General features: G+C 41.5%; 1 protein-coding gene across 2 annotated transcripts; it reads left to right on the top strand.

Moving 5' to 3' along the window:
• Positions 1 to 163: 163 nt before the first annotated feature.
• On the top strand, positions 164 to 27,431 carry Mfsd8 (major facilitator superfamily domain containing 8). 2 transcript variants are annotated; one of them, XM_048424498.3, is made up of 12 exons: positions 164 to 323; positions 6,681 to 6,772; positions 8,102 to 8,145; positions 10,056 to 10,296; positions 11,489 to 11,602; positions 13,397 to 13,541; positions 15,268 to 15,323; positions 18,619 to 18,727; positions 21,017 to 21,151; positions 22,555 to 22,658; positions 22,744 to 22,991; positions 25,335 to 27,431. In XM_048424498.3, exons 1-12 carry the CDS (start codon positions 259 to 261, stop codon positions 25,539 to 25,541), a joined length of 1,560 nt encoding a protein of 519 aa, XP_048280455.1. In that variant the 5' UTR covers positions 164 to 258; the 3' UTR covers positions 25,542 to 27,431. The 2 variants fall into 2 exon arrangements, with proteins under 2 accessions (XP_048280455.1, XP_085538530.1); XM_085682404.2 differs by lacking the exon at positions 164 to 323 and adding an exon at positions 5,241 to 5,258.
• Positions 27,432 to 27,635: the final 204 nt, after the last annotated feature.

The following is a 27,635-nucleotide window of genomic DNA, read 5'->3' on the forward strand; positions in this document are numbered from 1 at the left end:
GCGGGGCTCCCTCAGGACACACCCCCGAGCGGGCGGTTCTGGCCTCGTCCCGCCTTTTCCGGCCTGCATCACCATGACCACCACCGCCGACCGCCTCCGGCTCCCGCGAGGCCCCAGCCTCACACTTCCCCGGCACCGCCGGTCCGCTTCCGGCCCGTCGGCGCGCACGCGCAGTCGCGGCGGTGTTTGACAGCTCAGGCCGAGGAGAAGGAGCAGGTGTCGCGAGAGTTGGCGCACCGCCTGGTGCGGGCTGTCATTATGGCGAGCCTGGGAAGCGAGGCCGAGCGGGAGCCTCTCCTAGGCTCCGGCTCCCCCGGAAGCAGGTGAGCAGGTGGGGTGGGACGGGCTCGGTCCTGCGTGTCCACCGTCCTGGCTCCGGATCCGGCCGCGCATGCGTTAGCCGGGCCGCCGCCCCGGAGCCGCTCCGGACAGGCTCCCGGGTAATCGCGTTGACTTGGGAATAGTGCCGAGCTTTGGACTTAGGGAACTGGGGTACCCAGGCAGCCGGGGAAGGGGATGCTCACTTAGGGGTCGGAGGTCACAGCAGCTTCACATTGCCTCAGGCTCCTGTCTGAGTCCCGTTACAGGAGTTCCTGCTTGAAAGCTACTTCGTTTTCTTCTCCATTTTTCATTTTTCCTCTCTCTCTCTCTGTGTATACATTATATATACAAATAATATTATCTATATAAGAAACAGAAACTGCCTCTTTTACAGCAGACCCTGCATTTTGTTGACCCACTATAGCTGATCACTGTCCACAGTTTGCAAAAGTCATAATTTGATTCACTCGTTATGACCGATAGGTTTTGCTTCTTTTACTTTACTGCATGAACTTCAATTTTGCTAGCTAACAGCCCTTCCTATCCAACAAGATCAGTCAGTTATGATTTCCTGATCTAATTGGCTTAGGTCCGTTTTGGTTTTTTTTTTTTTTTTTGGTTTTTTTTTTTTTTGTGTCTAGTGCTTCCAACTGACCTACTTTATGAGTTTCATTTAAGAGGGCAGGGGTTGGCATACTTTCTGTAAGTAGATGGCTTAGGTTTGTTCAGGCCTAAAGACAAAGGATAGTGTAGATACTTGGTCAACAAGAGAAAATCCACAAATCATAATAAATGAGGTAGATTGGTCTATTGATGATAGAATTTAGACTTGGAAGTCAGTGTTCTGTCATCAAACTGGTAACAAATATTCACCTGCAAATCTTAGTATTCACTCTCAAGCTCCAGATAGGTGGCATTCCGATTAGGCCTGCTGGCTATAGTTTGCTAGCCTTACCTTCGAGTTTCCTGAAATGCTACAGGAGCTTCCAATCCTTGTTGCAGCTTTACTGCACTGTCTGTCCTTACATTGCCTGCAAGCACCCCCACCCCCGTAACTTCTTCCTTTTGCTTCTTTCAAACAAGTTCTCATTATGGAGCTCAGGCTGGCTGGCTTATAAGTTACTTTGTGGTAGAAGTGGGCCTTGAACTTAGGGTCTTCCTGCCTTCCCTCCCAAGTAGTACAGTAACAGTACCAGGCAAGTACTATGTGCTTGTTTTCCAGTGCACTCCTTTATAGAACGTTTTTATTTGTTACGTCTCTCCAGTTCTGTACATCACCAGCGTATCAGGAAGCATATCCTGCTTTCTCTCCAGCCCTGAGTCTGGGTGCTCTGCTCTTGAGTAGTTGAGTCCAGAGCTGTTCTTTCGTGAGTGCAGTGCTGCTGTGCTCCCCTCCCCCTGTCTGTGCTGAAAATACACTGAATACTAAATGTAGCACTTTTCCCTATTCCTGTTCAGTTTTACCTAAGTGCTCAGTTCACACCAGTGTATTGTGTACTCTTCCTTGATTTTAAGTCACGTGTTTGTTAAACATCCTGTCATTGGGAGCTGTGGCTCTGGAAATGTTAGATCACTGCAGTTTTACTTGGGAGAGAATTCCAGTTGGAAAGTTAATGCTAGAATGTAGCACTGATAGTAGACAGAAAGGAAAAGTTAAACAGTTAAACAGATCCCCTTGGAAGTAAGTGCAGCTTTTCTTTCTTTTGCTTGGTTGTTTAGACAGGATCTCACTATGTAACCCTGGCAGGCCTAGAACTTGCTCTGTAGACCAGCCTGGCCTCAAACTCAGAAGTCTTCCTGAGTGCTAGGATTAAAGGTGTGTGCCACCATGCCCGACTGTAGTATTTCTTCTTACACCCTGGTGAAGCAAAGTCTGTAAAAAGAAGTCTCAGCCATCTGACATGTTTGTGTTACCAAAATTAAAAAGATATAAGAAATGTAGAAGCTGGGAGGTGGCGGCGCAGACCTTTAATCCCAGTACTTAGGAGGCAGAGGCAGGTGGATCTCTGTGAGTTTGAGACCAGCCTGGTCTACACAATGAGTTCCATAGCTACTGAGAAACCCTGTCCCGACCAAAAAAAAAAGAAAGAAAGACATGGAAAGGTTGAGGTAACAGTATAGTGAACACCTTATACCTTTTCATTTAGTCTTTTCCACACCAACCAAATGTCTTTTTATGTACACTTTTTGCCAAACTGAAGTAAGTTTCAGACATAACAGTGCTTATTCCAAGTATGTTTTCAAAGCCTGCTTCTTACACAACTCCATCACTGTTGTACAACTAGAAACACCAGTTCAAGAGTATTATACAATTTATACTCTGTATTCCTTATTTCTGTAGTTGTCTCAATAATATAGTAAACACACACACTCACACTCTATGTACATAAAGACAATCACTGTTCGTATGTTGGTTCTATCCTGTTTTAAACTCTCTAACTTAGATCTGTCCCCGCACTCAGGAGGCAGAGGCAGGTGAATCTCTGCAAGTCTGAGGCCAGCCTGGTCTACATAGGGAATTCTAGGACAGCCAGGACCATATAGAGACTGCACCAAAACAAAACAAAATGAACTGTCCCTGGACGTATCTCTGCTCATGTCACAGTTGACTCCTAGTTTAGGTCAGTGTTCCTGAGGCTCTCACAGTTTGGCTTCATGAACTGTCTCTTTTTTGATCACAAGACTGTCATATAAGCAGTATCGAGAAATGCTAATATATTCCATCAGAGGTGCAGGCTGCCAGGCCCCCATGATAGGGAATCCCCATGATGGGGAATACCAGACTCCATCATTTGTTACAAGGATGGACACTGCAGCTTTCATTATAAATGTTCATTTCTTTTTCTGCAATTAGAGTTTAGACAATGGGGTTATCCTGTCCTCAAATAGCCCTTCAACCAAAATTTGAGCATTGTTTCATCCATTTCATAGAAGGTAGTCATTAAATCCTAACTTTAAATTTTCTCATCCCTTCAATTTTTAAGAGATAACATTTTAAGAAGACAATTAGGGGCTGGATAGATTGTTTGGCAGTTATGAGCACTTGTTATTCTTGCAGAAGATCCAGATTTGGTTCCTAGCATCCTTATGGCAGCTCATAACCATGTGTAACTGTCTTCAGGGGATCTGTCACCCTCCTCTGGCCTCCATGGGCACTGCATGTGTTTGGTGCATTGCACAGACATGCATGCAAGCAAGGCATCCATGCATAAAATCAAAAGAAAATTTAAAAAGTGAAAAAAATATCTTCAAAAATTTGGGGCAGAGTCTTGCCATATATTCCAGGCTGATGTTGAGCTTGACATCTTTTCGGCATCTTCCTCATTTCTTTTTCAGAGCCTCTTGGAACACAGGATGGCCTTGAAGTTACTAGGTAGCCCAAATTGACCTTGGACTCCTGATCCTCCTGCCTAGTGCTAAACCACTGAGAAAACCACCACAACATGTTTTGCCTCAATTTGTTGAGTGCTAGGATTACAGGCTTGGCTAGGAAATATGTTTTTGTTCTCTCTTTTTTTAAAAAAATAATTTATTTTAACTTTATTTTATGTGCATTTGTGTAAAGGTGTCAGCTCCCAGGGAGCTAAAGCTACAGGTAGTTGTGAGCTGCCATGTGGGTGCTGGGAATTGAACCTGGGTCCTCTGAAAGAGCAGCCAGTGCTCTTAACCATTGAGCCATCTCTCCAGCCCCTTTAGTTTTCTTTTTGAGACGCATTCTCACTCTGTAGCCCAGGATGTCCTACATTCACTACATAGCCAAGGTTGGCCTTGAACATGTAACTTCCTTCTGTCTAGGAAAGTTCTTTTTTTTCCTTTAACTGGAGTTACTTAAACCTTTTTATTGTCTTTCTTCACAAAAGTAATTCACTTCTCAGTTCCTCAGCTGAGAAAGAACATAGGGAAATAGTTATTTGAAAGTGTAGAATGTCCTGATACTTCTTATAAAGTGATAATGTATTTAATTTCTAATCTCCAGAGAATAATAATGGGTCACTAAAAGTATAACACTAACCATGTATTAAATTGATATTAGAGACCATACTCGGGGATTCAATAATGCATGCTTTTCCCAGTGTGTAGTTAACCTCAATGGTATACATTTAACTCAGATGTGTTGATTTTTTTTTTTTTCGAGACAGGGTTTCTCTGTGTAACAGTCCTAGCTGTCCTGGAACTAGCTCTTGTAGACCAGGCTGACCTCGAACTCATAGAGATCCCCCTGCTTCTGCCTCCTGAGTGCTGGGGTTAAAGGTGTGTGCCACCACCGCCCAGTTGATATGTTTATTTTTTAATACAGGCATCTTAAGTTCTGCTATTTTTCAGGTGTTTCACATCACAATTAAAAGGTCTCTGTGTAGGTCAGAATATTATGTATACAGTTTTTCAGCACTTCAAATGTTTGAGTAGTGGGGCCTGGAGAGATGACTCAGTGGGTGTGGGAGCTTGCTTCTGAGCCTGATGACCTTAAATTTGATAGAGAGAACCAACTCCCAGTTTATCCTCGGAGCTCCACATGCATGTCACAGCACTCAAACCCATACACATAACACAGTAAATAAGATAAGTAAATGTAAAAAAATGAAATACATGTATATCAGTAATGAATACCCTTGGCAAATAGTAGATCTAAAACATGTTTCTCTTCTTCCTCTTGTCTCATTTATAAACACAGCACATTTGAAAAAAGAAAGCTCTTCACTGGGGATATTTGACAGCATCAAGGTCTATTTTATAAAATGCTTTGGACCACAGATACTGTGGTACAGAACTTTACTGAAGCAGGAGGATTTAGAACTTTACTGAAGCAGGAGGTCCCCAGCAGCAACAGCAACAAATCAACCAAGCCCTTTCTCCAAAAGAAATCCTCTTGGAGAATAAGTAGGCATTCTGACTGTTAAGTATGTCTTGATTTTTGGAAAGAGTAGTGCTCACACAAGGTAGGTTTGCCAACTCTGGTACCTTTGTGATCACCTAACAAGCGTAGACACTCAGGTATCACCTAACAGGGGTAGGATGCCAGTTGATAGATTTATTCTTAGCCCTGATAGCAAAGGTCAGTGCTCCAGGAAGCTCCCCACGGGACTGTCTTAGGTGACATCATTCCAGTCAGCACAGCTCACAGCAAAGGTGATATGCTGCCATCAAGTAGGACATGTCAGAAACATAAGAGTCTAATTATTGGGAAAATCTTACCTTTACTGTACTTATTCATCTGTATGTGTGTGTGCAGACACGTGTGCCGTGACATACCTGTAGAGGTCGGTCAGTGGTTTGGGAAGTCAGTTCTCTTCACCATGTGGGTTCCAGGGAGGGAATTGAGGTCATCAGGCAGGAACCTTTTCCCATCTTACCATTCGTGACAGTAATTAATTTTTAATATATCCTATTTGTGGGAGATGTATTTCTTGTAACTAGTTTATGTAACTTTCCTTAAGAAAATTTATTCAATCATCCTATTAGATAAACAGAATTCTATTGTGCTGGGTGGTAGTGGCGCATGCCTTTAATCCCAGCACTCGGGAGACAGAGATAGGAGGATCTCTGTGAGTTCGAGGCCAACCTGATCTACCAAGTAAGTTCCAGGACAGGCTCCAAAGCATCAAAGAAACCCTGTCTTGAAAAACCAAAAAAAAAAAAAAAAATCCTGTTGCATTCAGCAATAGAAAAGTACAGATAGGGAAATGGCTCAGAGGTTAAAATGCTTGCTGAGGACTAGAGTTTGGATCCCCAGGAACTCATGTGTGTGTCAGGTGGGTATGATGGCCCACTTCCCGCATCAGAAGTCAGAAATGGATTCCTGAGCAACCTGGATAGCCAGACTATCAGGCTGTCTGCTATCAGGCCTCCACATGCATACCATGTAAACACAAGTCTTTGAACAATGTTTTACCTCTGTAGACCAGGCTGGCCTCGAACTCACCTGCCAAGTGCTGGGATTAAAGGTGTGTGCCACCACTGCCCAGCTCAGTGTTTTACTTCTTAAAGGTGTCTTGTGTCTTCCATCCAGTGAAATTTAAAATGCTTAGTCAGAGGTGCCAATATTATTAATAAATTATGTCTGTTATATAACTCTTACCTTTAGAGAAGACAGAGTAAAATTATTAATGCATAAATACCTGCCCCTAATGACCAGGAAGTCAGCCCTTGTGCATTATCTGAAATGCTTGGGACTTTCCAGTTCTTGGATCTTTGAAGGAGATGGTACAGAGTGTTAGTATGATTGCATGTGTGTTTTTGCTGTAATTCACTGAATGAGGTTGATGGTAGAATCCCCACACTCAGTTACTGTAACATTTTGGATTTGGAGTTTTGAGATTATGAACACTCAACCTGTAAACCCTCTTCTTCTTTCCACCTAGAGAATGGGACATGGTAGAAACCCAAGAGCATTACAAGAGTAGATGGAGATCTATTAGGATTCTCTACCTCACTATGTTCCTCAGCAGTGTGGGTAAGTGCTGGAAGTTACACCCACTTCTGTGGTTCAGAATAAAATGCTTTGTGCTAGTTTTAAGATTATTTACTTATTTATTCTTTTTTTTTGGTTCTTCTTCTTACAAATTTTTACCTCCTCCCCTCCTCCCATTTCCTTTCCCCTCCCTCAGTTCCCTCCCCCTCCCTCTCCAGTCCAAAGAGCAGTCAGGGTTCCCTGCCCTGTGGGAAATCCAAGGTCCTCCCCTCTCCATCCAGGTCTAGGAAGGTGAGCATCCAAACAGACTAGGTTCCCACAAAGCCAGTGCTTTTTTTAAAAAAAAGAAAGAATTTTTCTGTGTAGCCCATGGCTGTCCTGAAACTTTCTCTGTAGAGTAGGCTGGCTTCAGAGATCTGCCTGCCTGTCTCCCAAGTACTAGGAGTAAAGGCGTGCCTGTCTTCCCAGCTCCAGTGCATTTTGAGGATAGTTGTCCTCCTGTTGCTGTCTCCTGCCCCCTTTACATGAATTGTAGACTTTAAAGGGCTGGGTCATTGGTACACGAATCATATCTCAATATATTTTTCTTATGTAAATCAATGTTTCAAATTGGTTTGAAACTTGATGCCCCTGCCTCAGCCTCTGGAGTGCTGAGATTACAGAGATGGGCCCCTACACCCAGCAGTAAAGCTAAACATTTAAAAATAGACTTTCCATAATTTCTGCCTGGATTTGCCTAACATTTAGATTGAACAAATAGGGCTTGTGACTGGGTGCTAAAGTAGTACTTATCTCAAGTGCACGAGGCCCTGGGTTTGATCCCCATCACTGCAGGTAAGTGGAAAAAGATAACATTTATCTATAGTGCAGGAGTTTTCTATTGTAGTTCTCAAGTGGGAAACCTATCAGAATCCAGGAATTTGCTTTTATAGTGTGGCCATCTTCAGTTATCTCAGTTCATATTACCTCCCCTGAGAAGGTGCTCCCCTTCCTCATCTTTCCTGCAGGGGATCGCCCTTTTAGACAGCGCAGAGACTAGCACTTCCCCTGACAGCGTGGCCTTTCCTCCACGTATGTCTGCCGTGAAGGTGCGAAAGCATTCAGTAGTTTCCACTTACGGCAAGAGATGCGAGAGAAGACAGGCAGATCCTTTGCTCTTGTTGTATGGAGCATAGTTGGGACTATGAATACCTTGTATTTCTAGTTTACATTAGAGCTTATTATCCTTCTGAGAATTAAGATTTCACTGCTTGATAAATTAAGCCTTTGTGTGTGTAACTTTTCAGGTTCAGAATATTTTAAAATCTGCTATATACTTGTAATAGTGATTAAATTATTATAATACAAATAAACATTTCTGCCTCCTTGCAGGTTTTTCTATTGTGATAATGTCAATCTGGCCATATCTTCAAAAGGTTTGTACATTTAAATCTGTTCTTTTAAGTAATAGTAGAGGCAACTCTAGTGTTGTTCAGCATTGGCTAGAAAGTTTCCTTATTATTCTGTAGTTTGATCTGTCCTAGAATAACTTAAAATAATTGTTTCTCAAAGGAGGTGTAATTTGGTCATATGCTTTATTGTCCAAACAAAAACAGTTACAGCAGAAGGGTGCTATGCCAAGAATAGACCCATGCCAGGAGAGAGGCAGGCAGAGTGGAGGTGTGCTCACCTTCTTACCCAGCCATGCTCACATCCGTCATTACCTCCTTTGTGAAAGCAGCTCAAGTAGACAAAATGATTTCTCAAAATGTACAGATGATATTTCCGAGGACTAACTTCATGATTTTCCTGTGGGATTCATTTGAGTTTTCAGGAGAACTTTATGAGAAGGATAGGAAGTAAGGTTGTGTCTTGATAGTCCTGTGAGGTTGGTTTTCAGGTCCCCTCAGAGTATAGCACAATGTTTGGATGTGCACGTCCATTAAAGAAAGTAATGTATTTGTATGTAATATGCGCACTTTCTCCTGTATGCTGTAATCATCTCTAGATTACATATGATGCCTAGGACAATGCCAGCATTATGTACTTGTGAATCTGCTCTATCCTAGAACACTGACCAGAAAGCAGTCTCTGTTCAGTTCACTTTCTGTCGTTCGTGTGTGAATGCCAGGGCTTACACTCTCCTCTCCTTTTTTTTTTTAAAAATATTTATTTATTTATTTATTTATTTATTTATTTATTTATTTATTTATTATGTATACAATATTCTGACTGTGTATGCCTGCAGGCCAGAAGAGGGCACCAGACCCCATTACAGATGGTTGTGAGCCACCATGTGGTTGCTGGGAATTGAACTCAGGACCTTTGGAAGAGCAGGCAATGCTCTTAACTGCTGAGCCATCTCTCCAGCCCCTCTCCTCTCCTTTTTACCAGCTTTTGTCTTAACTCTGATTACTTGGTCTTGAACTCTCTGTATCTTCAGCTCCCTCCTTGCCTACTGCTTTTCCTGAGATGCATCTGTGTCAGGCTTTGGCCTGTAGCAGATGAGTAGGCAGCAGTGAGGTAGACATACCTTCTTCAGTGACCCAGGCTCTGCAGGGTCACACACTCACCTTTCCAGCTCCTTTCCAGCTCCTTTCCTCGCCTCCCATGCTCTTTCCTTCCTCTCTCCTTCCCTTCCTCCTCCTGGTATTCACACTGCAAGCCTCCGCTCCTCTCATGTCCTCTGGAAGCTCTGATTGTCATCACCCAGTCAGGGACAGGTTTTCAGTGTACAGTTGATCCTTCTCTTTTGGTTTTGAATCCAAAAATTCAAGTAATTGTGGTTTGAAATATATTTAAATATTTATTACTCCCTCAACTGTACTGTGTCATCTATCTTTACAGAATATACATTGTAGTAGGTATTATACGTGATCAGAGATGACTTACACCTGTAGAAGGTATTTGTAGTTGCTATGCAAACGTTCTCTATGAAGAGCTTGTGTGTGCACTTGTTCTGGTATTCTTGGGAGTCCCGAGTCAGTTGTGAGGACACCAAGGGATGACTCCACTTCATCTCTGTGTCCTTAGTACTTACCATACAGTGCTGTGATATTGAATGTACAGCGATGAACTCCCCGACGGTTATTAACATGTTCCAGGAGTTCTCCACAGAAATACTAACCCCCAAAGGTTCAGCTACTCTGGAATACAGCCTGCATATTTGTTACAAAGCTAAATATAGTTTTTCTAACTGATTTAGAAGTCATATTCCCAGGTACTTAGTTACCCAGTGGTCTAAAGACTTACATTCACACAAGTCTGCCTTGGAATGTTTGTAGCTGCCAGAAGTTGAAGACTGTTATCATATAAGAATTCTTAAAGCATTTACTTTTCTCTGCAGATTGATCAGACAGCCGATGCAAGTTTTTTGGGCTGGGTTATTGCTTCATTTAGTCTTGGCCAAATGGTAGCTTCACCTCTATTTGGTTTATGGTCTAATTATAGGCCAAGAAAAGAACCTCTTATCATCTCCATCTTTATTTCGGTGGCAGCCAACTGCCTATATGCATATGTCCACGTGCCAGCTGCTCATAACAAATACTACATGTTGATTGCTCGTGGATTGGTGGGATTTGGAGCAGGTAATTGCATGTGTGTGTATGTCATATTCTTCCTGCTGTTCATAGCCGTGTCTCCCCTGTGTCTCACATCCCACATACATCGTAGGAACAGGCAGATGTCTTTCTGTCATTTGCCTTTGCTCATGATCCTCCTGTTACCTAAAGGTCCTTTCTTTGATTTCCATTAGTCTTCACCTTCAAGACACACACTGAGTGCTTTATCTAGTGTGCAGTCCTCTCGAGCTTCTTGCCCCTGAATGGATCCTTTTCTGCCTGTTTCTGGTCTTTGCTCGCCCTGCTGCACTGGTTCCATCTTTTCTTATCAACTATAGTAAGCTTTTGCATTAGAAGCAGTAAATGATATTTTAAAATATTCTGTGGTTCCTAGTAGAGTCTCTACTATAAAATAAGTGCTCAATAATTAAAAAAACCTTTTATTTTTATTATGCATATGTATGTGCCTCTGTGGAGATATGCATATGAGAGCAGTGTCCTCAGAGGCCAGAGGGCAGCACTGAATCCCCTGGGGCTGGAGTTACAAGTGCTTGGGAACTATCTGCTGTGGGTGCTTGGAACTGAGCCCGGGGCTGCTACAAGAGCAGTGTGAATGCTTAACCTCTGACCTCTGTGCCCTTTCCAGCCCCAAATTCCTTAGTTACGTTCTTAGTGGACTCTTTCTGTTTCTGTCTCCCATTATTCCATGTCTCTGCATGCGTCCGTAAACATAGTCTTTATAGCGTAGCACTCTGCTGCTAATGCATGCTGTCTGGTTTTTGATGAGAAAACCTTGGTATTAGAATGCCATTTTTAAATCATCTAAGACTTTGTTTTTACTCATGGGTGGGTTTGTTTTATTTTGATTCTTGTTTTTTTGTGTTGGTTAGTTTTGAGACAGAATATCACTATTTACCTTAGGCTGGCTTAGAACTTACTATGTGGCCTAGCCTGGCCTCTTTCTCCCAGTTGTTGGGATTACAGGTTTGCACCACTTAGCCTAGCTGAGTTTTTGTACAGTGATACAGTTTTTCTATCCATGAAAACACTTAGTTTCCTTAGTTACGTATTTATTCCATGAAAATCTTACACACTTTGTACGATGGCACAGAGGGAAAAGTGACCACGGTATTTATCAGTATTTCTTGCTCTGTGTCAAGGCAGGCAGGTGAGTATTATGGCTGATGGCTGATTCCTTTACTTGTCACGGGCTCTCTAGGAAATGTGGCTGTTGTCCGATCGTACATTGCTGGTGCTACTTCCCTTCAGGAAAGAACAAGTGCCATGGCCAACACGAGCACGTGCCAAGCCTTGGGCTTTATTCTGGGTCCAGGTAGGCTTTCCTAACTCCTTAAATCCGAGTCGGGAAAACCTCTGAGGTTCATATATGAAGCTTTGGGGCCAAATGGAAAAGGAGAGAAACTTTAGAAAGGGTGGAGGGAAGGAGCCAGGGAAGTAAGGGGATTAACATGAGCAAAGTACAGTGATGTTTATGCATAAAAACATAATGGAACACATTTCATGTGTTAACTGAAAATCATAAAAATAAAACAGTAATTCCTTCAGACTGTGTGTGTGTGTGTGTGTGTGTATGTGTGCGTGTGTGTGTATGTGTGTGTGTGTGTGTGTGATACTGGACTGAACTCAAGGCTTTGTGTGTGCTAGGCAGCGCTCTACCGCTGGACAGTAGCCTTATCAGGGAGGGACATTAATGTTTTTAATACTCTAGTATTGCTAGACTGTTTTTCCTTGACTCCAAAGCTCTTAGTTGAATGCTGCTTGCCTCATTTCACAGATGAGCCTCCCACAGTATAGAGAGTCTGTCCAGAGTCACAAGAGAAGGTGGGGAGTCCAGGGCTCAGAGCTGACATTTTTCTGGGTGCTTTGTACCCAGTGCTGTTGTAAGGGCAGCATCTGTTTTTGTTCTCAGTTGAAGTTAGATCTCAGTTACTGACAGGGCCATGGAAAATCCCCTCAACCAGGATTTGAGCTGTTCCATCCAATTCTTACTGCAGACTTAATATTAAAGTACCACATACACAGAAATACTCAAAATATTTTACTTGAAACTGTTGTGTTTTCTTTCTTGTAATAAAGTTGGTTAAATTTCTAACTAATTTAGCCAACAAGATTACTCAGTGGGTCTTTTGTGCTGACTGCCAAATGTGGTGGACTGAGTTTGATCCCTGGAGACCACTTTGTGAAAGGAGACTTTAAAAGTTGTCCTCTGACCTTCACAGGTGCACCCTGACAGGTGCAAGCCCTCCTGTCCCCCTTCAATATAATTATTAAAATATATAATTTATTTATTGAATCAATTGTGTAGATTAACTTTTTGTTTTATTTTGTTTTTTTGTTTTTCGAGACAGGGTTTCTCTGTAGCTTTGGAGCCTGTCCTGGAACTAGCTCTTATAGACCAGACTGGTCTGGAACTCATAGAGATCCTCCTGCCTCTGCCTCCCGAGTGCTGGGATGCTGGGATTAAAGGCGTGTGCCACCATCGCCTGGCAACCAAAATGATTAACTTCTATAGAGTAGTTTTCTTTCATTTTTTTGTCTTATAAGAAAGTAGATCCTGGGGTTTAGAGTGTAGCTCAGTGGTAGGGTAGATATGTAGCAGGGGTGAAGGCCCCAATCCCTAGCACGCTTACTCCTCTGTCAAAAGAAGATACTAAATGGGTGGTAAATATGATAAGAACACACTATACATCTATGAAAATGTTATAGTAAATCCCATTATTATGTAAAATTAGTATATGCTAATAAAAAGATCAAGAGGAAATGATACTGAGTTGATTGATCAAATGATATAATCTTTATGAATGTACGCATCTGTGTCTCATCACTGAGAGCCTTCTTAGGTGTGTTTCCTGTTTATTCCATCCTGCATGAAAATTTAATACCACATATCCATCAATATACTAATATGTTTGAATATATATGCACACACAAGAAAAGAATAAGTTGTCTTTACCAACCAAGAGCCAATTTTCTCACTCCAGTTGAGATTCCTTAATGCACATGGTGACTTCATATAGACCCTAACAGTTCTGTAGTAAACATTTTTACAGTTTTTAGCTTATGCTTCTTATATCAAAACTTACTTGTACACATAATACTTTATTAGTTTTTCAGACTTGCTTTGCACTCATTGGAGAAAACGGTGTAACGTGGGACCCCATTAAGCTGCAGATCAACATGTACACAGCACCAGTTTTACTTGGCGCCCTCCTGGGAATTCTAAACATTATTCTGATTCTCTTTATATTAAGGTAACTACATAGAAGCAATAAGATATGTTTGCAAATTCTAAAAGTTAACAAGCTTTCTTACTACTGAAGGATAATTATCCCTGTGAAGTCTTTTTGTATTTGTAGCACTTGGCTTTGACCCTTAGCAAGCCCTTTACTGTGTATCTTCCAGGCCCCTAGCCTCCTTTATAAAGATTTATTTTTATGTTTTTAAAGTGTTTTGCCTATATATATATAAGGACCACATGCATGCATTGCGCTCAGGAACCAGAAGGGAGAATTGGGTCCGCTGGAACAGGAATTACACACATCAGTTGGATGCCAGGAACGAAACCTGGGTCATCAGCAAGAGCAGCAAGTGTTCTTAGCTACTGAGGGCCTTCTCCAGCGCTTCTTAATTTTTACTTTTTATTTGATAGAGGGTCCTGTTAAGTTGCCTAGGTGCTATGAGTACCAGGCAGGCCTTCAGTTTGTAGTCCTCCTGCCTCAGCCTCCAGGATTTAGATTATAGATCTGAGCTGTGAGGCCTGACCCTGTGAGGCCTCGTGTTTTGCTGTCTATATATGGGTTTATAGTTTTTGATCTGCTAAAGCATGTTATACTGGTAACTGCGGTAATAAGACGGATGAGGAATGAGCACAGATTATGAAGATCTATTCCTCATTTACTAACTATAAGATTCTAAGTACAGAAATGGTATTTTGCCTAGTGGTCATGGTGCATACCTTTAATCCCAGCCCTCAGGAGGCAGACGCAGGTGGATCTCTGTGAGTTTGAGGCCAGCCTGGTCTATAGAGTGAGTTCCAGGACAGCCAACGATAACACAGAGAGACCCTGTCTCGAAAAACCAAAAGAAGGAAAAAAGTAAAAACGATATTTTATTTTCTAGAACTAGTATTATTACTTTTTATTTCTTTTCTTTTTTTTTTTTTACTTTAGCTTTAGAAAAAGTCTTCCTGTGGAGCCAAGGCTGCCTGAGAATTCAGGATTCTCCTGCCTTAGTCTCTGAAGTGGTGGGAATATAGGTGTATGCTATCAAACCTAATATTATTATGTTATGTTTTTTAGAGAGCTTCATTCATTTTTCCAAAGCCACTTATAATTTTTAAAACATTGAAAACCTCAAATATGTACTAAGGCAAATCATGTATGCTTCTAGATAAATTTTGAAACAGTTTTATATGATATGTAGTCTTCCTAATCAGGAGAGTGAGGTGGGGGGATTACTTCAACCCAGTGTTTGAGAGCAGCCTGGACAACAGTGTTGGGCCTTTTCTCGCCAGGGCTCACCCTGGAGGTACAGCTCAAGGCTTTGGGGCATGCCTGTATAGCATGTGTGAGGCCCTACGCTTCATGCCCAGAACTGACAAAAAAAAAGATTTTTTTTACATATATTGGTTATATTTATTAGTAATTAATAACTTATTTCTCAGAAGCCAATAAAAGAAATTGTGTTGGACTGTGGAAAAGATAGGGTGCCAATAATAAGAAAACTGATTCTGGGGCTGGAAAGATGACTCAGGGGTTAGTGGTTAAGAGCACTAGCTACTCCTCCAGAGGTCCTGAGTTCAATTCCCAGAAACCACATGGCGGCTCACAACCATCCATAATGAGATCTGGTGCCCTCTTCTGGCTTAAAGTCATTCATGCAGATACAGCACTCATAAACATAAAATCAATAAATAAATCTTAAAAACCATGATTCTGAATTAAGGTCTTATTAATATTTATGCTTTTCTTTTTTAAGAGAACATCGTGTGGATGACTCAGGACGGCAATGTAAGAGCGTGAATTTTCGAGAAGGTACTGTTAACCTGTGTAGCTCCATTTAAATTCTGACTCTGTTCACTTTGTATTTATATGGCTTTTGCCTCTAAGTACAATACGGTAGGTGACTGGGGAATATCTTCAAAGGTGAAAGGACTCTATATTAATAAAGGAACCCATACCTATCAGTTATGTGGTGTTTATTATTGGCAAGGCTTTTAAAAGCCATTGCTAAAGATTGTTAGGAATATTTTCCTAAGGCGAGCTCTCTGCCGATGCAAAATCCCAATCAAGCCAAGTCAAAACAAGCCAAATTAAGAAATATCCAGGTTTAATGGGAGTTCTGAGCTCTCGGGTGGCCCTGAGGGGCTGCGAACAACCACCGGAGGAAGGAAAAGAGACCAGTGTTCCTCTTTTGGGAGTTCATTTAAATACTCTGTGGGCGTGGTCCTGACCCCTTCCAGGGAGTGGGGGTCAGGACCTGGCCTGCTTGGATTTGGAGTCTAGACCAATATAACTCTCAGGCCTGAGGGCTGGGATAGATGTGAGGGGCTGGGGCCTACGCTCCCAACTTAACAAAGATCACTTGTCTTCTTCAAAGAGTCAGTGTCCTAAAACCCTCGTGCTCCTTGCCATGCTTCCAGTAACCCTGGAACAGGGAGCCCTTTCTGTTTTAAGACCCTTTTTCAGTACAGTGTCTCAGAATGTAGCCCAGGCTTACCTTGAACATGACATGCTTGACAAAGCTGGCCTAGAACTTGAGATCCTCCTGCCTCAGCCTTGTATGTGCTGGGATCCCAGTTGTGCTACATACACCTGGCTTCCAGCAATTCCCATACCTTAATCATGATAGTAGGCATTCTATTATCTTATGAATGTGTGGGTGTGTGGTGTCTGCATGTGTGCATGTATGTGCAGGTACTGTGGAGGTCAGAGGTCCTACATCAGGTGTTCTCCTTATTTTCTCTCCACCCTACTTTCTGAGACAGTCTCTCATCGACGTGGAGCTGGCCATTTTGAATAGGATGACTGACTAGTGAGCCCAAGAATCCACCTGTTTCTGTTCCCCCAGTGCTGGGTTACAGTGCTTAGCACCTCCGCATTTGAGTTTCACGTGGATGCCGGGATCTGAACTCAGATCTTCATGCTTGCACAGTAACACCTTACACACAGCCCAGTCCTTTAAATCTTTCTTTGGTTTGTTTATAAGTTCCCAATCTGGTAACTGGGAATATTTTACTTAGTTGTTATTTAGTTACTGATTGTAGCCTTCAACCATATGAAAAAATGCAAGATGGCACTTGCTCAGTGATTTTATAAAATTACACAAAAACCAAAGTATAATTTTACCGAATACTTTCACATAAAATTATTTTTGTATTTTCATAAATATCTTGATAAAATGTATCAGGTAAAAAATAACATGATTTTTTAATATTTAAAGATGGTCAAGTTTAAAGAAGTTTTCTTTGAGTGGGATTGTAATTTCTAATTACATAAAATTTGGGGGCAGGTGGAGTTGATGGTTCAGCAGTTGAAAGCACTTCCTGTTTTTGCAGAGGACCTGGGTTCAGTTCCCAGAACCCACATGGTAGCTTACAACTGTCTGTAACTCCATCTCTAGGAACCTGAAGCTCCCTTCTGACTTCTGCAAGCACCAGACATATACATGTATGTAGGCAAAACACTAATACATATAAAACAACCAATCAATTTAATTTAAAAATTGGATCAATATACTATTGTCTTTCCTTAAAATTATTTATTATTATTATTATTATTATTATTATTGTGTGTGTGTGTGTGTGTGTGTGTGTGTGTGTGTGTTTGAGAGTTTGTCTTTGTAGCCCTGGCCGTCCTGGAACTCACTCTGTAGACCTTGTCAGCCTTGAACTCACAGAGATCTTCCTGCCTCTGCCTCCTGAGTGCTGGGATTAAAGGCAGTCACCACCATTGCCTAGCCCTAAAATTCTTGTAATTGGGACACTTAGTCAGTTTCCTTAGCTGGGATAACTTTCTGAGATTCCTTACAGCAGCCAGCCCTGGGTAGAGCCGAGTGGGAGGGAAATGGGAGGTGGAGAGGAGGTGGAAATTTTTAATAAATAAATTAAAAAAAAAATCTATGTAAGAAATTTCAGTCTGACCGGGCATCATTTGTACTTGTTTCAAAGAAGTCAGGACAGGCCCGGAGTAGTAACTAAGAATTAGAAAGGTGTACCCCAAATAGTACAAGGGTCAGAAGGGCTAGGGGCCTGCTCGTGTGAAGGGGTCTGGATGAAGGTGGCCAGTGCTCTGGTGTGACTGGAAAGAAGAGTCAGAAACCACTCCCTATAAACAATACCCATCATTTCTAAACCTCCTTTCCCCAGGTAGAAAGGCAGACACCATTACAAAAACATACTCAAGCTTTCTGTGTCAGGAGAAGCCACACCATGCTTCTTTGCCCCCCATGCTGCACACAGCGTACGTGTCCATTCTTGTGTCATTTACACCATTCCCACTGAACATAAGGAATGGGCACGAGCAGATATGGTTGTGTATATAACTTTGAGGTTGTGTCAGGAATGTCTGTACTTTATAGAGTTTAAGTGCATAGTTCAAGGCGAGAAATTATGCTTTGCCCTCTAAAGCTACTGCACTGCAAAGATACAAATACTTTTTATATTTGAGATAGGTCTCGTTATATAGCTCAGGCTGGCTTTCAGCTCATGATTCTGTTGCCTAAGCCCCCTGAGTGCAGGGATAACTGTGTATACCAACCAAGCCCAGCATTAACATAACTTCTAATTAGTATATTCTTAGACAGTATGTACACAGTACATACTGACCACTCATTCCCTCCCGCCTCTCATCTGCCTGCTACCCTTGTTACCTTCATCTGCACAAATCTAACATAACTTTTTTAATAACAGGGAAGAGAGAAATTAAACATTTATGTTTATTTATTAATTTTTTGGTTTTTCGAGACAGGGCTTCAAGACAGGTCACAGTCCTAGCTGTCCAGGAACCCCCCTTATACACCAGGCTGGCCTCTTCCTCCTGAGTGCTGGGGTTAAAGGCCACCATTGCCTGACCTGTGGCCACTTTATGTAAATACCATTTGAAAACTACTTACTTTCTGAATCTTGTTACTTCTTTCCCTTTCCTTCCCTCTCTCTTCCCCCAAAGCCCCTTGGCACAGGCTGGCCTCAGACTTGCTGTGATCATCCAGCCTCAGCCTCCCAAATGCTGGGGTTACAGATGTGAGCCACCACACCCAGCTAACCATTCATATTACTTTATCATCGTATGAAAATTACACATATAGGTAATATTACTTTTCTATTTATAGAAAATACAGATGAAGTTCAGATTCCCGGAGGACATATTGATCAAGTTGCTGTTGTGGCTACCAATGTTCTGTTTTTTGTGGTTTTGTTTATCTTTGCTCTTTTTGAAACGTAAGTTTTATTGTCTTTATTTAAATCCAATTCCTTACTAATCCATGTTTCTTAATGTAGTGTTAATTATGTATATAGATTTTGTTTTTAAAACTTATGTAAGGCATATTTTTTTCTTAAAATTTTTGGATTTTTTTTTCATTTTGGTTATTGGGACAGGATCTGTGTAACCTGGCTGTCCTGGAACTCTCTATGAAGGACCAGGCTGGCCTTAAGATCTGACTGTCTTTGCCTTCCAAGTGCTGGGATTAAATGGATGTGTTAACATGACCAATTTAAATATAAATGTATGTAAATCTTATATCATGACATAATTAACACTTAGTCTGGTGATATTAGCTTTATTTAATTCTTGATCGATAATTATAAAATTCACAATTGTGTAGATTTCATTCATCCTTTTTAAAAATCAAATGACTCGTTCAAAAGAGAAAATAATATGCAAATGCAGCATTACATACACACACACACACACACACACACACACACACACCTGCAAAAAGCCACTTCATATTTTTCACATGGAGAGGGGAAGAATGTATGAAAACTCATGGCTGTAATGTCATCACTTTGCTTATTTCCATATAACTGTAACATTTCCGTGTCAGTAGATGTGCTTGGTGTGTATATTTTCAAAATTACTCATCCACATGAAAGTCATAACTCATTTTAGGAAACATTTTTAATGCAAAATACACATTACATACAGTTCACATTAACCTCTCCCCTCTAATATTGGGGATTAAAATTAGGATCTCAAGCATACTGGTCGAGTACTCTGCTACTGAGGTACATTCTCAATCTGCGTACTTTTTATTTTGAGACAAATTCTCAGTAAGTCATCCAACTGGCTTTAAACTGACTCAATAGCTCAGGCAGGGCTTAAATTTGTGATGCTTCAATCTCAGCCTCCTGTAATTGGCGTACAGATCTGTACAGCTGGGCCCAGCATTTCAATTTTTTTTTAAAGTTTTAGATTTATTTTTTAAAATGTGTTATGAGTGTTTTGTCTGCATGTAATATATGTGCACCATGTGTGTGCCTGGTGCCAGTAGAGGTGAGAAGAGAGAATTGGGTCCCTGAAACTGGAATCACAGATGGTTAGGAACCATCACGTATTGATGAAAATCAAACCTGGGTCCTCTGCAAAAGCAGCAAGTGCTGTTAATCGCAAGCCATCTCTCCAGACCCTTTAACTGTTTTGGAAAAGTTGGATACAGTGGCATTAAGTATTGTCGCAACCTTGTGAATCATGAGAACAACCTCATCATTATCCCAAACAGGCTGCACACCCTCCTCTCGGTTCCTCCCCATGTCTTTCACCAGTCTGATGACCTGTCTCAGCATTTTGCTTTTCTGCATGCCTCATTTCATCGAGTGTGAGGTTTCAGGGTTCTTGTTGTGGTATATCAGACTTGCCTAACTTCCTATGGCAGTTGGCTGTCCACTCACCTGTCCACTTGGTGGCTCCATGCAGCTAAGCGGAGTGGCACTGCTGTGCAAGTGTCTGCGGGGATTCTGGCCTTCAGCCCTTGGGCTGTACCCAGGAGGAAGAGCCAGGGCACATGTTAGTTGTTTAGCCCTTAGAGAAAGCATGCATCTGTTTTCTATATCAGCTCATCTGATTTCACTGTCTCAGATACTATGATTCTTTTTAATACAGCATTTAAAATAAACTGTTCTGTTGTCAGCCAACAGAAGATGGTAGACCATAGGGGTAGACTCAGCAAGGAAGAAGACAGGCATATAAAGGCAGAGGTATTCATAGGGAGGGCAGAAACACGTAAAGTACTGATGAAGGAAGGATCCCCTGGGCTTGGATAAGTAGGCGCTAATAACACGACAGTGTGACAGTGCTGGAACACACACACTTTAATAGTGAGGGCAAAGCGTCTAAAAAGTGCACAGGAAAACTGAAATAAATTTCTGATTTTGAAAATGACGTCAACATAAAAGTTTACTTTTGTAGAGGCTCTTTACAGTGGCCTCTGTGTAGATGTGACTTCCCAAAGGGAGGCTGGTCACAGAGTCTCACCCCCAAAGCTCACAGTTTCACCAAGAGAAGGAATCAATTTCTACTACAGTGTAACCATGAATAGTTACTGGGAGGGTGGGACTGTAACTAACTTATGGTGTCTCCTCTTTGCGAACCTCCTGCACTGTGACTGTGCTCCTTATGTAAATTGAAATGAAAAGCATTGCATACTCTTGAAGGCATTATTATAAATGCTTGTATTTAATTCTTAGTAACAACTGTCGCTTAAGTGAATAAGCCTGACTCTCTCTTAGGATCCTCACTCCATTAACAATGGACATGTACGCCTGGACCCAGGAGCAGGCTGTGCTCTATGACGGAATAATTCTCGCTGCTCTCGGAGTTGAGGCAGTTGCTGTTTTCATGGGGGTTAAATTACTTTCCAAAAAGTAAGTTTTATGCTTTTAGTTTTATTTCAAATCTTTGTTTGAAAAAAGAAACACAAAACAGTGCTAATATAAATGAGTCTGCTAGCACATTCTCTCAGGTGTTACAGCTGTTGTTGTTAAGGCAGTCTTACTGTGTAACCTGGCTAGCCTGGAACTCACTATTCATAGGTCAGTCACCCTCCTGAGTGCAGGGAATAAAGGCATGCACCGCCATACCTGGCTGTATTATAGTTCTTGAAAATTTGCATAAAGATAAAAACTTTACTGAGAATGCATGGTATTTTTATATTTTATGGCATCACTTTGGTAAAGTAAAATGCCTTACCAAATAACTGCACAGGAACTATTGTTATATACTGTGTTTTAATGTATATATTACTAAAAGTGTATTTCATAAAACACTGGTTTTTAAAGACAGGGTTTCTCTGTGTCCTAGCTTTCCTGGAACCAGCTCTGTAGACCAGGTTGGTCTCGAACTCACAGAGATCTGCCTGCCTCTGCCTCCCAAGTGCTGGGATTAAAGGCATGCGCCACCCCGGACTGGCATAAAACATTGTCTTCGGAGACTGAATGATTAAGTTTGGAAAATTCTGATTACTAAAGCCTCTACACTTATGGCTGAGACAAGAGGACCGTGAGTGCCTGCCTGCTACATATTGAGACCATGTTTCAAGGAACAAATTGAACTTCCATAGATTTTCTGTGTGTGTATTTTGGAGTCAGGGTCTGATGTACCCTGGCTTCCTCCACCTCCCATGCACTAGGATTATAGGCTTATAGGCTTAGGTCTCCATCCGTATGAATTGAGTTCTTCCACTGGTTTTCTTCTCTCTGTGGTGCTGGGGTTGAGCCAGGGGATCACACATGCTAATCAAGGCCTCTACCACTGAGGCCTGCCATAGAGGGTTAGCACAGGTTATTAGCTGATGAATGGCTTTAATGGTTTAATATTCTTAAAGTGTTGGTTGAAAATGAGCACAGGCATGTGTCGGCATGGTTACTCTTCACACTGGTGCTGAGTCTCTGCCATAATAGTCACTGACAAGTTCTACTTCCTGTAGGAACAGACAAATACATTCATCCTCTAGAGTCCAGCCCCCAATCTGAAATCAGCAATTTATTAGAGAAGCTTTTTTTTCTCTGAGACGGGCTTGCTATGTAGCCCAGGCTAGCCTTGAACTCCCTTCCTGTGGTTCCTGCCCTGAACCTAGGTGCTGGGGCTACAGGTGTACATTGCCATGTATGGTACTAGGTGCTTTCAGTGGGGGATTCTATTTAGCATTGCATTAGTTGATAAATATAATGAATTGTATAACAATTTTACTTAAATTTTTTTTAGTTATCGTAATGGAACTGTGAATTCATATTGCATTTCTGTTTCAATCAGAGTTTCTGTTCAACAGGATTGATGAGCGTGCTATTCTCCTGGGAGGACTCGTGGTTGTATGGGTCGGCTTCTTTATCTTGTTACCCTGGGGAAATCAGTTTCCCAAAATACAGTGGGAAGGTATGGTGATTTTAACTCTGTAGCATTAGCCCCTGGCATTCTTTAGTAGTAGCGGATGATACCTAATCTTAACTTTATTTTTCAGATCTACACAACAGCTCAATCCCTAATACTACATTTGGGGAAATTATCATTGACCTTTGGAGTTCTCTGAGAGAAGATCACAGTCAACAGCCAACTGGGTGCCCAATTGTACAAGCTTGGTGCCTGTACACCCCGGTGATCCATCTGGCCCAGTTCCTGACAGCCGCTGTGCTAGTTGGAGTAGGCTATCCAGCCTGCAACGTCATGTCCTACACACTATATTCAAAAATTCTAGGACCCAAACCTCAGGTAACAGCCCTGCAGCCATGTAAGCTGTAGCTCCCTCATCTCCTTTTCTATAGTTCTGTTCCACACAAGCTGGCTTAGCAGATTTTAAAATCTGATTTAGTATTTCAAATGAAAAAAGAAAACAAAACAAAAGGCTAATTTTGCAGGAGAGGTGGATTTTTAGGCTCTGGAGCTGGAGCTCACCTGTATACCGTGCAGGCTTGAGCTTTAGGTTCTACCTCTGATTCCATCACTCAAAATTTTTGTAATATGTGATAAAATTTATCTGATAAAACACAAACTTGCTAAGTCAGAACTCAGATGTCTTAGATTCAGTAATCATGAACTCAGAATACTTTTCATGGAAAAAAATCTCTGAACTTTAAATTTCTTCTTACTCATTCTTAAAGTAGATAAGAGAAAATCAAAATTGGCAGCCAGATTGGATTTAGGCTGTTACAGAGATGAAAACACAATAGTATTAAACAGTTTTGGCAGCTATGTCTATTTCCTTTCTGTGTTGTGCTGGAGATTAAACCCAGGACCTTGCTGAGCTATACTGAGACCTACCTTTATATATTTTAGCTGTTTATTTTGCAGTGCTAGGATTGGATCCTGGGCTTTGAACATGCTAGGCTTGCTCCACCACTGAGCTAAAGCCCTGGTCCAAAATTAATTCTTAAATCAGAATGTCAGGACTGAGCTGGGTGTGGTCACACACACCTGTATTTTCAGCATCCAAGCAGCTGAGGCAGGAGGATCATTGCAGGTTCATGCCCAGCCTGGTTGACACATTGAGGCCCAGGATAGCCAGGCTATATAGTAAGACTCAGTCCCAAATAATACAAAAACACACAAAAAAACTCGTAGGCTAGAAGTGCAGCTCAGTGGTAGAGCTTTTATCCTGGAATGCCTGACACTCTAGGTTTGATCTCTGACACACACAACACAAAACAAGTAATTTCTGTATTCATTATATAAAATCAAAAATATGTAGATACAATATGAATAGTAGTTTCAGAGAGGTCATAATTACTAATGTTTTAATAAATTCAGGCTCCATTTCTAGTCCCTTCTCTGTTATTATGTAAATGGGTATATGCAGTTTAAGGAGTATGTCATGGATTCTTCAGAGTTACTTTCAGTGCGACACTATTTTATATATGTAGCATCACTTACTCATAATCATATTATTGTTTATTTACTTCCTATATGTTTCTTACTTTCGTTTTTAATGGCAGTTATATAAATGGCCACAAATTATCTTAATCTTTAAGAATTAGTGGAGCGATGGTAGTACATGCCTTTAATCCCAGCATTTGGGTAGCAGAGGCAGGTGATCTCTGCGAGTTTAAGGCCAGCCTGGTCTACAGAGAAACCTAGCCAGGACAGCTAGGGCTACACAGAGAAACCCTGTCTCTAAAAACCAAAAATAAAATAAATAAATAAATAAAATTAACCTGAGATGGCTGTGGTGGCACATGACTATAATCTCAGCATTTCAGAGGCAGGAACAGGAAGATCTCGAATTTGAGGCCAGTCAAGGCTACTGGGTGATTCTTAGGCAGATATAGACTATACTGTAAGATCATCTTTAAAAAGCAAACTAAGGTGATGGGTACATGACTAAGCAGTCATGAGTGCTTACTGCTCTCCTGGAGAACTGAGGTTTAGGTCCTCGCACCCAGGTCAGGCCTATGTGACCTGTGACTCCAGCTGCAAGGGACACACTCTGTCTCTGAGACTAAATGAACAGTCAGGCATGGTGATTCGTGTACCAGCAGTCCTCGGCCCAGAACTCACTATGTATGTAGGCTCAGCTGGTTGGCTACCTCGGGAACCCAAAGGATCTGCTTGTCTCTAACTTCTCAATTATGGGATTCCATGCACCTGTAACAATGCCCCATTTCTTTATTATTTTTATTGAGACTTTCACATACTGCATTTTGATCATATTTACTCAGTCCCACCCCTCCATGCCCCAGATGCCCAGCTTTTAAATTAAGTTCTGGGAATTGAATTCAGGTATTTGAATTTATAAGGCAAACAGTACCAAATCATTGAGTCTTCTTTCCTGCTCAGGTCAGTTTTTGTTCTTTTTGGATTTTTGAAACATGGTTTCTCTAGCTGTCCTAAAACTCTTTCAGATCTTTTTTTTTTTTTTTTTTGGTTTTGATAGGGTTTCTCTGTGTAACAGCCCTGGCTGTCCTAGAACTCACTTTGTAGACCAGGCTTGCCTTGAATTTACAGAGACCCACCTGCCTCTGCCTCCTGAGTGCTGGGATTAAAGTGCCCAGCTTACTGTTTTTATTTAAAATAACTAACCCTGAATGAATCTGTTGTCCTCTGCCGTCCCCCTTACAGGGTATGTACATGGGCTGGTTATCTGCTTCTGGAAGCGCAGCGCGGATCCTCGGGCCTGTGTTTATCAGCCATGTGTACACTTACTTGGGCCCACGATGGGCATGCAGCCTCGTGTGTGGAATAGTGGTGCTCACCATCTCACTCATGGGAGCCGTTTACAGAAGACTTGTTGCCTTTTCTGTCAGATGTGGGAGGATCCAGGAATAAGCTAGCAGTCTCGGCTGGATGCTTGCTACCACCCATCTCGAACTCAGCCTTGAGTACAAACCATGTGTTAAGTAACTTAGCCGTGAATGGTAAGATGTGCAAAAACATTCTGGGTCATAACCTCCTCATCGGAGGTTGTGAACTCAACAGAGGATGGATGAGCTGTAGCTGTGAAGCTGCACCAGTGTGAACTGGAGCTCTCTAAACAGTGGGACTGTGCAGTGGGACTGGAGGAAGGTTCTGGTTTAATCAGCCAGAGCAGAAGAAAACAGTTTTTTAAAAAAAAATTTAAAACAAAAATGATTAATTCAGCTTCCTTTCATGAAATAAAACTGAGCCTTAAATTCTTTTAGCTTGCCCACCACCAGTCTGGGCTTTAGTTTCTTTTCTGCCCAGGGTGAACCCATTATCTCTCCCTCAGTGTAATTTGCACAATACACCTTTGTCATTTTAATTTAGAATCCCATTTCTAAATTACCCGTGAGAAGAATAATGCTGAGGAGGAAGGAGGACTAAGAGCCTTTAGACGGCAGCCTTTCCAAGTGCTAGTAAATCTACATCAGAAGCCTAAGACAAATGTGTTTCATATGGTATTAGCAGAAAATGGATTCTTAGAATTATCACTATTTTCTAAGTCCTCTAAACTCTAGCGCAAACTTTGACCTTTTGTGCCCTTTCTCAGTGGTGAGAGAGAACAGCTGTTTGCTGCCTGTCTGCAGACCGTTCATAGCAGCAGAACTACTCCCATCTGCTCAGGCTGATTTGAAGGAGAATGGCCAAAGGTGACTAATCAAACTGCATAGTTTCTACCTCTGTGTGAATAGAACACTGATGTGTGTATGGGAGTAACTGCAAACCATGCAGAGTGTTTTCCCATCCTGTGGTCATGGTTTCAGATCTGAATGTGAATGTCTGTAGTCTGCTGACGCCATCAGCACTAAATGATGGCAGCATTGCTTCCATCAGTCTCTGTTGTCAGGCCTTGGACTTCAGTCTTTTGGGTCACTTCTGATCTTAAACTCCACGTTTGTGTGCTATTTGGAGACAAAAGTAGTAAAACCCCTCCCACCCAACGAGAGTTCTCTCCAAGTTCCCGAGTAACACACAGTAATTTCTCACAGCAATTGTAAAAGATCCTGCCTGCTTCCCTGATACATTCAAATGGATAGACATAGTTCTTATCTAAGTGTCTTCAGAGGCTACCTCTTGACTGCTGCACTTTTCAGAATAGGAAAATTGCCCAGAAGTTACACTACCAGTTACTTAATTGTGCCGAATTATTCGCAATAGTCACTCAGATTTGCAGAAATATTTGGGGAAATAAATTTAAGTTAACTGAATGAAGCTTTTTTATCAGCATACCATGTTCTCAGCAAGAACATAACAGAAGTTTCCCAGCCCTAGAATTATAATATTGTAATTCAGGTAGTTATAACCTTGCAAAAGCAACTGCACTTTTTTTTACTAAGGCATTGTTTCTTGGGAGATTAGACTAATACACCTTGCCACCAAAGAAGTGAGGGAAGTGACAGGTTCAGGAAAAGGGCTAGGAGGGAAAATCAGCATAAAGAGAGACTGTTATGAAAACCATTACTAGTGTACAGTAAAGAAGGTATTGAAAACCTAGCAAAGAGTTATTTCCTTATTTTGAATGGACTGTCACTTCATAAAGCATCTCTAGCCATTATGCTTCTCTATAAAATAAGCTCTTCAAGCTCATTTCTGGTATTAAAGTAAAATAAACTTGTAACTTTTAATTTAATGATGAACTATTTGTATCTGTTTAATACTAACAAGAAAATGCTGACTACTATTTACTATTGAAGATTTATTTATAACTGTCTTACACTGTGAGTGCTCATTTTAAATAAAGCAACATTGTAAAGATAATGTATCTGTCAACTTTCCGAACACATTAAGAACTTCTAAACACATGCCTATTCCCATGTACTTGTTGAATCTGAGCAGTAACTGCTAGGCTCCCATTCCCCCAGGAACCTTGGACACTAATTAGCTGGTCCAGATGCTTATGGTTGGCTGTGCAACGGTGATGAAAGATAAGGAAGAGAAGGAAGGAGCCCACCCTGAAGAAGT

This window comes from Myodes glareolus, chromosome 20, assembly GCF_982192425.1.
Source record: "Myodes glareolus chromosome 20, mMyoGla1.1, whole genome shotgun sequence".
NCBI classification, from domain to species: Eukaryota; Metazoa; Chordata; class Mammalia; order Rodentia; family Cricetidae; genus Myodes; species Myodes glareolus.

Coding starts and splice junctions, on each gene's coding strand:
- Mfsd8 (XM_048424498.3), top strand. CDS start 259: ATGGCGAGCCTGGGAAGCGAGGCCGAGCGGGAGCCTCTCCTAGGCTCC. Junction 324..6,680: donor TCCGGCTCCCCCGGAAGCAG/GTGAGCAGGTGG, acceptor CTTTCCACCTAG/AGAATGGGACATGGTAGAAA. Junction 15,324..18,618: donor GAGCGTGAATTTTCGAGAAG/GTACTGTTAACC, acceptor TTCTATTTATAG/AAAATACAGATGAAGTTCAG.